Source organism: Carcharodon carcharias, chromosome 18 (genome assembly GCF_017639515.1).
Source record: "Carcharodon carcharias isolate sCarCar2 chromosome 18, sCarCar2.pri, whole genome shotgun sequence".
In the NCBI taxonomy this organism is placed as follows: domain Eukaryota; kingdom Metazoa; phylum Chordata; class Chondrichthyes; order Lamniformes; family Lamnidae; genus Carcharodon; species Carcharodon carcharias.
The window spans coordinates 95,607,710-95,622,995 of record NC_054484.1 but is presented as its reverse complement, the minus strand read 5'-3'; the positions used below and the strand labels follow the sequence as shown (position 1 = coordinate 95,622,995).

Here is a 15,286-nt window from a genome sequence, read left to right as displayed (position 1 = left end):
ACTCTATTGGAACATTTACTACAGGCTTCCTTGCCATGAGGTCTACGAGAGAAAGCAAGGATCATGAGACATTACTTCCAATGTATACTGTGTCTCATTAGCTTAACACACATTTAGAATTAATGTTTTATACTACATCTCCCAACTCTCTTCATTTTTCCCTAGCAACATATCCTTCCCCTCCCCTCATTTCTCTGCCTCTGTACTTGGTTAAATCTTGGTTACATTGGTAACTACTTTTTTAGTTCCGGTGAAAGGGCATCGACCTGAAACATTAACTCTGTTTCTCTCTGCACAGATGTTGGCTGACCTGCCGAGTATTTCCAGCATTTTCTGTTTTCATTACATCATATCCTTTCCTTTCTCCATGAGGTGTTTATCTAACTTCCCTTTAAATGCATCTGTGCTATTCACTTCAACTACATCTTGTTCACATTCTCACCACTTTTTATATGGTAAGTTGTTGCTCTTGAATTCCCTATTCAATTTCCCCCAGAAGTGCAAACATCTTCTCTTCTACCTTACCATGTCTCTTCATCATTTTAACGATCTCTATTGGGTCACCCATGAGCTTTCTCTTTTCTAGAGAGAAGAGTCCTACCTACTTTCCTGCTAAGTACACCCTCTCAGTTCGGGTATCATTCTTGTGAATCTTCTTTGCACTTTCTCCAGTGCTCTACATTTACTATGAAAACCAAAACCGTGCACATTACCCAAAAAATTGTCTAACCAAGTTCAATACAAATTGAGCATAACTTTGCTGCTTTTCAATTATTTTCCTTTAGCAATGAATTCCAGTACCTGGTTTTCTCTTTTTTACATCATCTTATCAAGCCACACCATTAACTTTACTCATATGTGTATCTTTACCACTAGATCCCTTTGTTCCTCTACCCCTTTTAGACTCTTATTATAGAAGCAATATGTGGCCTTCATATTCTTCCTGCTATCTCAAACTTGTCTCTATTGAAATTCATTTGTCAATTACACACCTATTCTGCAAAATTATTAATGTCTTCTACTATGCCACAGTTTTAACTATATCGCCCATTTTGACGACGTCCGCCAAAAAAATTGTGCTTCCAATTCCGGAGTCTGAATTATTTATGTAAATTATAAACAACAGCAGCCCAAGCACTGGTTTCTATGGAACATAACTTCCTTCCTAGCTTTTGCCGGTCTGGGTAGTTATCCTTAACCACTTCTTTTGTTTTCTGTTTTGCAGTCAGTTTGTTATCCATTCTGCTCCTTTTCTCAACTCGACATGCTCTGATCTTAAATCATGGGTCTACTAGGTGGTATCTTATCGAGGGCCCAGCTTTCCCCTTTCATCTCATTAAAATCTATATATTTAAATGTTACATAAAAGGTCAGAATATATGACTTTAAAGTGGTAAATAAATGACATCAAATAAATGCATGCCCTAGTCAAGGTAATCCCTACCCACCAAGTCTTTGTTTTACTTGAAGACTACACTTGGTCCCTATTCCCTGTGTGCAACATTACAGGTGATCAACTGTTCATGTTAAGAACCTCATAACTGCATCCATTTTCTGCCTGCAAACTTAATTTCCTGTTGTCGTGAATTTACTCATTACTGGAACACGCTACCTATGAGGGTGGTGGAAGCAGAGACAATCAATAATTTCAGAAGGTAATTGGATGGGCACTTGAGGGAAACACACTTGCAGGGCTATGGGAATAGAGCAGGTGAATGGGACCAACAGGAATGCTTCACAGGGAGCCAGCATGGACTCGATGGGCTGAATGGCCTCCTTCTGTGCTGTAATGATGCAATGATACACAATTAATATACAATTAACAATAGAGTGTAGTCATTGATGAAGCAGTTGAAGATGGTTGAGCCTAGGACACTAGGCTGTGGAACTACTGCAGTGATGTCCTGGGCTGAGACAATTGGCTTTCAACAATCGCATCCTTTATGCTAAGAATGACTCCAACAAGTGAGGAATTCTCCCCCGATCACCACATTCCATTAAATGCTGCGTTGATGTCAAGGACTATCACTCTGACCTCACCTCTGGAATTCAGTTATTTTACCCATGTTTGGATTAAGGCTGTAGTGAGGGCTGGAGTAGTGTGCTCCTGGCAGAATCCAAACTGAGCACCTGCAAGCAGCTTATTAAGAAATGCTACTTGTTAGTACAGCTGGCAACACTTTCTATCACTTTTTTGATGACTGTGAGTAGGTAATTGGTCCATCCAGTTGTATTCTTCTTAAACTTAATAACAATTTGATATAACTGAGTGGCTTGCTTGGCAAGTGTTAATCACATTGCTGAGAGTCAAATACCAGCCAGACTGGGTAACAACAACAGGTTTCATTCCCTCAGAGGATATTAGTGAACCATCTTGGTTTTTACAACAATCCAATGACTTCATGGTCACCATTCCCAATACTTGCACATTATTCCATATTTAATTGTTTGTATTTGAATTCACAAACTACCAAGATGGGATTTGAACTCCTATCTCTAGATTATTAGTCCAATCCTCTGGATTTCTACTGGTCCAGTAACTCCACCATTACACGACCATACTCAATGTGATTCAATACAGGATTTCAGTACATTGGTAAACTCTCCTCACCACAGATCTTCTCTTTTGTTCTTTTTCCACCCTCTCCTATTTCACCTTAAAAGCCATTACATTTCTAACTTTTCCCAGTTCTGGTGAAAGGTCACAATTCTAAATACTAACTCTGTTTCTCTCTCCATAGATGCTGCCATGCCTGCTGAATATTTAGCATTTTGTTTTTATTTCAGATATTCAACATCCCTCGTATTTTGCTTTTGGGTCATGGTGCATCACAGTATTTTCAGACAATGAAGAATGCTTTAATTACAACTGTCTCAAACGAACCTAACATTCAATACTATGCCAATGGTTACTATCATTAACTTCAATTTGTGAATACATCATTAAGATGAAATCATAGCTCTTACTATGTGGCAACACTATTTGAGGTGCACCATCATACAAAGCTTGTTGCTCAAAGGAAAGCAGACTTGAGTCTGCAAAAGTATGACTGATTTGTCAGGGCCCACCCTAAGTCTATCCTAATATTCATAATTGGAAATACAGACAGGTGTAGCCACAAATGTCAATCACATAACAAATTGTTCTGCAAACTGAGAAGACGTCACACCACTGAACAAAGAAACAAATCAAACCTATGCTCAAAACTACATCCTGCACTGTAATGGCTTCATTTATTAGATAAACACAATGTGAATGAAATTAGCATGAATTGGAGAACTTTGCTCCCAGCCTTTTTTTTATAACAAACAATCTACACAGTACGCAGACCTGAGGCAGTGCCAGTACAGTGTGTGCATTTAGGGAAATGCATATAGATAGCACTGCTATCCTTGAATTCTGTAGACTAGATAAGTAGTAGAAGGCATTTAAGGGTAGTTAGCTTGAACTTTTAAAGTCTTTCTAAACTAAATAAGATTTTTAAAAAATGTGTTTCACATCATCATTCGACATCAGTTCAGATGTTTTTATCTAACAGGATTTGTTTAATTTAAATACAGGAGACAAGCATCAGTGTGATGACTCCTGATGCCAGAATCCTAGGCTTATAAAGAAAAATTAAATATTGCATCAAACTAAATTAAAGCCATCCTTTTAGGTGAAATCAAAACATGTTTATCCATTTAAAAGGAAGTCAGGGTATTTCTTCATTGAGCCCACTTCAGCAGAATGTCCCATGGATGATTACAGATATCAGACAGCCATGAAATTTAGCATGAAGTTTTGCATGAACTAAGGAATATTTTAAATATGTGATCATATAACTACAACTGTTTCTAATGTACTCTGCCTGTCATCATTTCCACCATCTTAGAAGTTAATTTCAGTCCAGAGCAATTAGGGATGGGCAACAAATGTTTGCCTAGCTTGTGACACCCACATTCCATGAAAGAATAAATGAAAATTATCTATTATATCCAACTCCTTTTGACAGGTGTCTTATGGCCATCATTTAACACTTGCACTCCCACAATTCTCTATAAAGGCTAAAAGAACACGTGGTGTATTGCTGGGTATGTGGAATTTTCTTACTATAAGTCGGACTGCTTTTAGTAGAAACAATGTTTATAAACACACTTTGCAGATAAGGCAAATGTAGTCAACAGCCCAAACCAGGCCAGTTTTAGATACACATTATATGGTGCAATGTCAACTCTGGATAATAATGCGAGGAAGCTTAAAGCTCCGCTGTTCTGATTAATAAGGGGAAAAAAGAGCAATCCGATGCGTTTTGTTTAAAAATGTATTCTAAGGAGTAGCTTCCTTCATTTAAGTCCACAGCGTTCTTTGGCATCTTTCACTTTCTTAGGACACCCTGAAGTGCTTCCGAGCCAGTTAGAATTTTGAACTGTAGCTTTTGTTGTTTCTATAAACATGATCACTATTTTGTGCACAGCATGTTCCCACAGTAGCAAGAATCTAAATGCCAACTTTAAATGGAGTTGTTGAGGGATGAGTTTCAGTAAAGTAATAAGTATGACCAAAATGCATTGTACATATAAAGCCTGAAGATAGAAAGTACACTTTATACAGAAAAGTGATCAACGGCCACATTTTCATACAACCCAGGGTGTAGTGGTACATAAGGGATACTTATCAACAAATGGTTTATGTTACTAACAGCTTCAAGTCTGAAGCATTTAATTTGTATGTTTAAACTGAAATTTATTTTTATTACTAATGTAGCTTGATGTTCAATGCTATTACATTATGAAATCACACATTTGGACAAAGGGTTGACGCTACATTGGTTAACCATCCACAAACGAGCTGCAAGGAAAATTTGTAAAACAATATGGGCTGGGCACAGGTTTATCATGCTATATGGTTGGTGTTTTGGGTGAAATGCTGCAGTTTTATTCTTTTAGCACAAGAAAAAAGTGCACCCAAAATTTAGGCAAAAGCAAAATACTACAGATACTGAAAAGCTGAAATAAAGCAGAAAATACTGGAAATATGCAGCAGGTCAGGCAGCATCTGTACAGAGAGAATCAGAATTAATGTTTCAAGTTGATGGAGTTTTGCAGGCGTCTGTGCTAGGGCCTCAACTTTCTACAATTTATGTCAATGACTTAGATGAGGGGAGCAAAGAAATGGTAGCCAAACTTTCAGATGACACAAAGATAGGTAGGAAAGTATGTTGTGAAGACGACAGAAGGAGTTTGCAGATTGATATAGATAAGTTGCGTGAGAGGGCAAAAATCTGGCAGATGGAATATGATTTGGGAAAATGTGAAGTTGTTCACTTAGGCAGGAAGAATAAAAAAGCAGAGTATTACTTAAATGGAGGACAACCGTAGAATTCTGAGGTGCAGAGATCTAAGTGTTCTCGTGCACGAGTCGCAAAAAGCTAGTTTGCAGGTACAGCATGTAATCAAGAATGCTAATGATATGCTATCCTTTATTACGAATGGAATTGAATATAAAAGTAAGGATAATATGCTTCAGTTATTCAGGGCATTGGTGAGACCACATCTCAAATGCTGTGTGCAGTTTTGGTCTCCTTATTTAAGGAAGGGTGTAAATGTGTTGGAGGTGGTTCAGAGGAGATTCACTCAGTTGATAACTGGATTGAGCGGGTTACCTAGACTGGACAGGCTGTGCTTGTTTCCACTGGAGTTTAGAAGAGTGAGAGGTAACTTGATTGAAGTGTATAAGATTCCTGAACAGTATTGACAAGGTGGGTGTGGAAAGGGTGTTTCCTCTTGTGGTGAGTCCAGAACTAGGTGGCACTGTTTTGAAATTAGGGGGTCACCCTTATAGGACAGAGACGAGGAGAGTTTTTTTCTCTCAGGAGGATTGTGCAACTTTGGAACTTTTTGCTTCAGGAGGCGGTGGAGGCAGAGGAGGTAGATTCTTGTTAGGCAAGGGAATCAAAGGTTTTGGGGTAGATGGAAATGTGGGACTTGAAACACAAACAGGTCAGCCATAATCTTATTGAATGGCGAAGCAGGCTCGAGAGGCCAGTTTGTATGTAGATCAATCTGTAACATCAATTGTGTTTCTCACTTCACGGATGCAGCTTAGGCCTGCTGAGCAAAAAAATAGGATTTTGTGAACTAGTTCCTATAGTAAATGGAATTTCAGTCATTTATAGGAATGGATTGGGAGAGACTTGGTGGCAAGTCAACCTTCTTCCCCTCTCTACTCTCCCATTTCACCCATGGAATGGTGCATGGGTGTTTTGTGAGTAGCTCCTCATTCTTCAGGGGGCGGACATATGACAGAACATCCTAAAATGATACTGTCCCTGTGATTTTCTCATTGATGCTCTTATTTAAATTTTGCATCTCAAGTCATCACAAATTACAGTGTAAAATACAGTAAACAGACACCTGATTTACCAACACAGACAGATGTTGCAGTAGTGAGTTTAAAACTAATTAATCTGTTTTGAAAGAAAAAACAAATTTTTTGTGGGGTTAAGACATAGGCAGTGCAGTACATGGGTTGGAGGGTGCAGAGCCTCCAGGGGGAACTGATCTGGGGAGATTAGCTGAGTAATCGAGTGAGAAATGTAACAAGGTGATGGCAGTAGAGCATTTGAATGAAATGGGAACTACAGGGGAAATGGAGTGGGGCATGAGGACTAAGTTGATGTGATGTGGCATTCTATTATCTGGCAACCAGGAGCAGTAAAGTCAGGGGCAGGGCTTAGAACTAGAACACTACATGGATGGCCAGTCTTAATGTCAACTATACAAAAATTCTTTAATACCAAAATCACTGCTACATTCTGGAAGTTGTCACCTGCTATTTGGTTGAATGATTTCATTCAAAAAAGCCCCATGTAAAGTAAGAGTTGTGGGTATAAACAGAACTTAAGTCCCAGGCACTTGAAAGAGCAGTAAGCATGCCTGGGAATGTCGGGCAGATTTCAAACTTTGAAATGTCAACTGTATGGGAACTTCTAATGATTAGTAGCACCTTTGTTAACTCCAGACTTAATTCTTCCAATTCTCGACTGACAAGACTTCCTACCAACCTCTAAATTTGAGTGCATTCAAAACTCTGGTGCCCATATTCTAACGCACTAAGTCCTAGTCACCTATCACCCTGCTAACCGACATTGGTTCCAGTTATAACAGTGCCTCAATTTTAATATTCTCATCCTTGTGTTCAAATCACTCCATGGTCTCATCCCACCCTCTATCACTTTAATCTCCTCCGACCCGACAATGCTCTGGGATGTCTGCATGAGTCCAATTTTCACCTCTTGCACTAATTTCCTTTGATTCACTATTGACACCCATGCCTTCAGCTCTTCAGCTGCCAGGTCCAAACTCTGGAACCCCTCCATCTCTCTCAACTCCTGTAAGTTGCTTCTTAACACCTGCCACTTTGAAAAAGCTTTGGGTCGAGATGGTGTTAAATTTTGTCCCATAATATTCCTGTGAAGCACGTTGGAATGTTTTGACTAGTTACTCAAAAATCTTGGTGACAAAACTGCCGCTTCCTTCCCAGCCAACAGGGCCAAAATTCCTCCAAGAGTCCCAATGCACAGGACCTGATCTCTCAGCTTTTCCTAATTTCCCTCCTAGCTCCCCTCTGAGTTCATCTTGTCCAGAAGACCCACCTCCTGCACCCTCTACCCGGTTCTTGCTAAACTGCTGACCACCTAACTTCCCTTCCTGGCCTTCATCTTAGCTTATATTGTTAATGATCCCCTCTCTTCAGGTACCGTCCTCTTCCACTTTAAATCTGCCATCATCAGCCCTAAAAAAAAACCAACCCTTAACTCCTCTGTCCTTGCAAACTCCCATCTCCAACATCCCTTTTCTCCCCAAGACCATTAATATTCCGACGCCTCCCAAACATGTCTCCATGTTTCCCGCAACTCTATGTTTGAATCCCTCCAATCAAGCTTCATTCCTGCCACAGTACTAAAACAGCCCTTTATCATAGCCACAAATTACATCCTATGTGACAGTGACAAAGGTAAACTAGCCCTCTTCATTCTTCTCGACACCTATAGCCTATGGCCTTTGATATGGTTGGTCACACCACCCTCCTCTAATGCTTCTCCTTTGTGGGCAGCTGGGTGGAATTGCCAATATCTGGCTCCATTCTTAACCATCAAATCAAAGCCAGAGAATCCCCTGTAATGGCTTCCCTGTCCACTTTTGTTAACTCTAGAGCTTCCCAAAGGAGCTACCCTTAGCCCCCTCCTATTTCTCATCTACATGCTGCTTCTTGGAGATATCTCAAAACATCGGGTTCTATATAGATATTGATGACACCCAGCTCGACCCCTCAGCCATCTGTCTCAACCCTTCCACTGTTTCTGATTTGGCATACCGCTTGCCTGACATCCAGTCTGAATGAGTGGAAATTTCTTCCCACTATATACTGAAAAAACCGGAGCCATTGTCATCGGGCCCCAAGCCAAACTCCATTCCTTAGCCACCGACTCCAACTCTCTCCCTGGTAACTATACTAGGCCATTCACAAGCTTGGTGTCGTATTTGAAATCAAGATGAGCTTCTGACCACATATTGACTCCAGCTACTTCCACCTCTTTTACTCTGCCGAACTCTGACACTGACTCAGCTCAATGGCAGTTCAATTATTCATCCATGCTTCTGTTACCTCTAAACCTGATTACTCCAATGCTGTCCTGGGCAATCTCCCACTGTCCACAAACTTGAACTCATCCAAAACTCTACCCATACAATAACACGCACTGAGTCATGTTCAAGCGTTACCTCTATGTTCACTGAACTAGTGGATTCCTGGTTCAGCAATTTCCATGTGTGATATGTTTGAGATCTGATCAAAACATAATAACTAGGAGCAGGAGTAGGCAATTCAGCCCCTCGAGCCTGCCCCGCCATTCATTACGATCATGGCTGATCTCATTTCGGCCTCAACTCCAATTTCTCAAACTCTCCCCATAACCTTTCAACCCATTACTAATTTAAAATCTGTCTATCTCCTCCTTAACTTTATTCAGCATCCCGGCATCCACTGCACTCTGAGGTAGTGAATTCCACAGATTCACGACCCTTTGAGAAAAGTAATTCCTCCTCATCTCTGATTTAAATCTACTACCCCTTAACCTAAAACTACGGCCTCTCATTCTAGAATGCCCCACAATGGGAAACATCTGCTCCACATCTACTTTGTCCATCCCCTTTAGCATCTTATATACCTCAATTAGATCTCCTCTCATCATTCTAAACTCTCACGAGTATAGACCTAAACTGCTCAATCTCTCCTCATAAGATAAGCCCCGCATCTCTTGAATCAATCTAGTGAACCTCCTCTGAACTGTCTCCACTGCAACTACATCCTTCCTCAAGAAAGGGGACCAAAACTGTACACAGTACTCCAGGTGCAGTCACACCAATGCCTTGTATAGTTGCATCACTTTATTTTTATACTCTATTCCTTTAGCAATAAAAGCCAAAATTCCATTTGCCTTCCTTATTACCTGCTGTACCTGCATGCTAGCTTTCAGTGATCCATGCACAAGGACACCCAGATCCCTCTGCACTGAAGCATTCTGAAGTTTCTCTCCATTTAAATAATAAGTCGCCTTTTTATTCTTCTGACCAAAATTAACAACCTTACACTTATCTACGTTAAACTCCATCTGCCAAATTTTGGACCATTCACTTAACCTGTCCATATCCATTTGTAAATTAATTATTTTCTTCATTACAACTTACTTTCCCACCTATTTTGGTGTCATATGCAAATTTAGCTAGAGTACCTTCTATCCCTGAATCCAAGTCATTAACATAGATTGTAAATAGTTAGGGCCCAAGGGCCGAACCCTGTGGCACCCCACTAGTTACAGCTTGCCATCCAGAAAAAGACCCATTTATCCCGACTCTCTGCCTTCTGTTGGTTAGCCAATCTTCTATCCAAGCCAATATATTACCCCTAACTCCATGTGATCTTATTTTGTGTATTAATCTTTTGTGCGGCACCTTATCAAAGGCCTTCTGGAAGTCCAGATATACTACATCTACAGGATCCCCATCATCCACTTTGCTTGTCACAACTTCAAAGAACTCTAGCAAATCAGTCAAACATGATTTACTTTTCATAAAACCATGCTGACTCTGATGGATCACATTTTGACTTTCCAAATGCCCCATTACTTTCTTAATAATGGATTCCAACAATTTCCCAACGACAGATGTTAAAGTAACTGGTCTAAAGTTTCCTACTTTCTGCACCCTTGCAACCCCCCCCCGGCCTTTTTTGAGTAAGGATGTTATATTACCATTTTTCCAATCCACTGGAACCTTTCCAGAATCCAGGGAATTTTGGAATATCATAGCCAATGCATCCACTATCTCCGCGGCCACTTCCTTTAAGACCCTGGGATGTAGGCCATCAGGTCCTGGGGACTTGTCGCTCTTTAATCCCAATAGTTTGCTCAGTACTTTTTCTCTAGTGATGGTGATTGTTCTAAGTTCCTCCTTCTCTATATCCTCTGCACTACCTGTTACTATTTGGGTGGTACTAGTGTCCTCTACTGTGAAAACTGAGGCAAAATATTGATTAAGCGTCTCTGCCATTTCTGTGTTCCCCACTATTAACTCCCCAGTCTCGTCCTCCAAGGGACCAACATTCACTTTAGCTATTCTCTTTCCTTTTATATAATTGTAGAAGCTTTTGCTATCAGTTTTTACATTTTGCGCTTGTTTTCTTTTATAATTTACCTTTGCTCTTTTTTTTTAGTAACCCTTTGTTGATCTTTAAAAGTTTCCCAATCTTCCAGCCTGCCACTGACCTTTGCAATTTGGAATGCCTTAGTTTTTGCTTTTAAGTTATCTTTCACTTCCTTGCTTAGCCATGGATGCTTTTACCATCTTCCTCATTAGGATATATTTTACTTGGGAGGAATTGAATATCTCCTTAAATATCTGCCACTGTTCATCAGATATGATTAAATTTTGCATTTGATAGTATATTAAACCTCACAAAAGAATATATTGAAATAATGAGGGGAAAATGAAACTCAAATTGTACAGAATAAATGTATATATTTCTCTCTCACACACGTGTAAACATGAAACAGGATAAAGCTATTCAGGATTTCCAGCCTAATCGAGCATAAACGTTTTTATAAATATTGCAGCTTCAAATACAAAACATCATCAAAATGTAATCTAAATATAAAGGAATAATGTGCGAGTGATGGTGTGTGCAGAAGAGAAGGATGCATACATGTATGTCCTTCAAGAGTAATCACAAAGACTTTAAAAATGGGAACAGGCAGCTGTATATTCAGGATGCATTCTTACATGAAAGCTGATGTACAAATACAGGACTTCAGCACTTAAATAGTTAACATATCAGGAATCCTGCGCTGTTAAGTATTTACTAGCCCTGAAGGTACCTGGTATGCATTCTACCAAACACAGCGAATAAAATGGGTTGTGCCGTTCTTCTTCGTCCAATTCCGACCATCTTCCTATGACATCATCCTATTTGCATGCTTAATACTTCCTGTTCAACCAATGATATTTGCATCTGGGAGGAAACCCAGCTACGAGCGATTTTTGTTAGGTTGAGACATATTATCCGAATTCAGTTATTTCGTGCGGGTATTGTGAGGAGCAGAAAAGCCTGTTTAGCAGCCAGCAGAGAGGTATGATTGCTTCAAGCTTATTGTTGTAGACCTTTATTCCGGACTGAGGAAAGTGGAATACGATTCTCACCAACTTTAGTTTAATATTCCTACAAGTTACTGAGCAACGATCTTAACATACGTATTAAGCAACTTGGAAAGGCAAGATTTATCTTTGTTCTACATGACCAGAATTCTGATTATCAAGAACGGATTCCTGTTGTGCAGCTGCACAATCCGGGTCAGTTACAGCATTGCTGTTGTACAAACAGTTTTAAAACCTGGGCTATTTTCTTTGTTAAAAAAGGTTTACACATCAGCAGAAATAGATTTAGCTGGCAGTCAAAGGAAGCCAGTGTTGAATGACTAGCCGAATGTCCACTCCCTACAATACAGATCCAGCAAACGAAGCCATTTCATTCCACCTTTTTTTCCAAGATGCAACTCCACCGTAAACCTAACCCAGGGGAAAAGTCTTCACAGTGATTCAAAAGGGAGCGTAACTTTAGTAGGGACAGTGTTCACCATGGCAGCCTCAAACACTACGTGTACCCCTGACGACTCATTTAAGTACATATTGTACACCAGCGTGTACAGCATGGTGTTTATCATCGGCCTCGTATCAAATTGTGTGGCACTGTACGTTTTGAGGTGTTCCTTAAAACTCCGAAACGAAACGATAACCTACATGACCAACCTGGCCGTGTCAGACTTGCTGTTTGTCTTCACGCTGCCCTTTCGGATTGTCTATTATGTGACCAGAGACTGGCCCTTTGGGGATTTGCTGTGCAAGGTTTCGGGAACGCTATTTCTCACTAACATGTATGGGAGTATCCTCTTCCTGACCTGCATCAGCGTGGATCGATTCCTGGCCATCGTCCATCCTTTTAGGTCAAGAACGCTTAGAACGAAAAACAAAGCTATAATTGTATGTGTGGCCGTGTGGCTGACGGTGCTCACCGGAAGTGTGCCAGCAACCTTCTTACGAACCACCAATGGCACAGCCAATCAGACCAAAACCTGCTTCGAAAACTTCTCCAGCCACATCTGGAAAAACTTTCTGTCAAAGATTGTCATTTTCATTGAAATCGTGGGCTTCTTTATCCCTCTACTGCTGAACTTCTTCTGTTTTTTAATGGTGCTAAAGACTTTAAAACAGCCCATTACCCTTGCCCGCAGCAAATTCAACAAGAAGAAAATCCTCCGCATGATTGTGGTCCATTTCCTCATTTTTATCTGCTGCTTTGTACCCTACAATGTAACCTTGGTGATGTACTCACTGGTGAGGACTGGGGCGGTATGGAACTGCTCTGTGGTGGCCATAGTTAAAACAATGTACCCCATCACCTTGTGCTTTGCCGTCTCCAACTGCTGTTTTGACCCAATTGTTTATTATTTCACTTCTGAAACCTTTCAGAATTCCATCAAGAGAAAATCCAAGTCATTGAGACTTGACTCGGACTTTTCCGAAGCTTTGCACACTGCCAGCTTCCTCAGTAATAAACAACGGACACTAAAATCCAAAATGCTCAATTCAGAGTCGACTGTTTAAAATCTCTGCGGCTATCTTTGTAGCCGATGAACTTTGAGACCAATTATAAATTTCGAGATTTCGTAAGCATGTGTTTTTATTCTTATGCAAACGCAAGAAGTTTCTGTGCGAATATATGACCTCATGTACTTGAAACCCAGAGCAGTAATTATTGCCCCTGTCAATGGGGTGTAGATAATGGTTCTGAAGAGAGTATAAGATTGAAAACTAAAGTCCTCTGTAGCTATACCAGGGAAATCGCACATCATGGTTGGGGATTGGGGTGGGGGAGGGGGTGGGGGAGGGGGGCAGAAGAAAGCAAAATGAACAGTTCCTGTCTCATTCCTATAACTACCAACTTAAAAGTATTCTTTAATTTTCCCATTTCACCCAAGTTTCATCTAATGCAATAAAGAGCAGGTAATTACCAACAGTGGTTATAGGGTTTGACAGAGAGAAGAGGGGGATCTATAGAGACACACACTTTTGATCCAAGACTTTGTTTTTACTGTGGGGGCTTACTTTTAAAATTTCTCTATAAATGAAAATGTACATTAATTGGTTATAAAGAACATCTATATTTTTAAACATTTGTGTTTACAAAATAAATCTAACATTCCGACATCCTAGTTGTGCATATCTGTGAACATGTATAATGAAATAAGTTATGGGATCGCAATAATGATGACAATGGCTCATTAACATAACCAAAGTATGAACAATATGAATTTAAATGTAGAAGAGGTCACAGCAATAGCATTCTGTAAATGACTAATGATGCTAGAAAAATCAGAGCTTGCTTGACTTTCAGATTTATCTTTTTGTGATGTACAATTGAGGAAAATAATCCTATTTTATTATCTGAAACGTTAACAATCCAGCTAATTAGAGATGCTTCCATACAGGCCAAAAGTAAACTTCCATTTAGAAGAATTTTGTAAGTCATAGCATATTTTCTATTAATTTATACCTGAAATTTGTAGGTCAGTTGATTTTGGAAAATCCCTGTCAGTGGCATTGCTGACACACATCCCAGGCAGATGGATAGCAGCCTAAGAGTAAATCATTGTAGCAGTCTCTCTTGCCCCCCCCCCCAAGTAATAAAAACAGCAACATCACGCATAACTACCCCCAGACAGGAGGTTAACCGTACTTTGGAAAGTGGAGTTATTCATATAGACATCAGTACATTCCTTAACTGTAAAATAAATACTTTTAAGAGCACTACTAACACTGAGTCAGACAAGGTTTTCTGCAGGGGAGACAAAGTTTTCACTTTCATGATCTATAGATCCAAGGCATTGCTTTTACTGTGGGGGCTTATTATAATTCCAATTTGTATTTCATGCAAGTAAGATTAATCAGATGAAAATAATTTCAGAAAAAATAAAGCATGTTTCACTTGACCTTATCTTATACTTATGACCTGAAAGAATTTAATCTAATTATATATTTAGAAACAACTGTCATGTTACTTTACAAGAATACATTTAAAAAATATATTTTTTTCTGAAAATATATTGGAAAAAGATTTTTTGAAGGAGCAGACAGGATTTTGGGGAAGGAATTCAAGAGTTCAGGGCCTAGATGGCTGAAGGCAGTTGTCAACATTGGGGTCAAAAGAAGAAGGTGCCAGAAAGGCCAGAATTGAAAGAATACAGAGTTCAGAACGTTGTAGAACAGGAGAGGTTACAAAGAGGGGGAAGGACAGGGTTATCTAGGGACCTGAACAATGAGGTGGCGTTGGAAGACCAAAAGCCAGCACAGGTTAGTGAGCACAGGGATGATGGGAAAGCAGGTTAGGATTTGGATGAGATGAAGTTTATGAGAAGACAGGAAGCCAGCCAGAAGCCCATTTTGGCAGTGGATGGGATGAGTCATGGGCAGAGACGAATGATTATTGTTTGGCAAAGTATGATAAGCACATTCAGGACCAAGAAAGCTGATACATTAAATCTTTAGGTATAGGAACACAAGTAGGCTATTCAGCCTCTCAAGCCTATTCTGTCATTCAATTAGATCATGTCTGATCTGTATCTCATCTCCATCTACCTGCTCTGGTCCTGTAACCCTTAATATCTTTGCCTTTCAAAAAGCTATCAATCTC

General features: G+C 39.8%; 2 protein-coding genes across 5 annotated transcripts in view; one reads left to right on the top strand and one right to left on the bottom strand.

Moving 5' to 3' along the window:
* Positions 1-15,286, bottom strand: part of rb1 (retinoblastoma 1) — a 246,209-nt gene that overhangs the window by 85,455 nt on the left and 145,468 nt on the right. The window lies entirely within an intron of this gene.
* On the top strand, positions 11,591-13,451 carry LOC121290515 (lysophosphatidic acid receptor 6-like). The gene has a single exon (XM_041210967.1). The coding sequence runs from the start codon at positions 12,175-12,177 to the stop codon at positions 13,198-13,200; it is 1,026 nt and encodes a 341-aa protein (XP_041066901.1). The 5' UTR covers positions 11,591-12,174; the 3' UTR covers positions 13,201-13,451.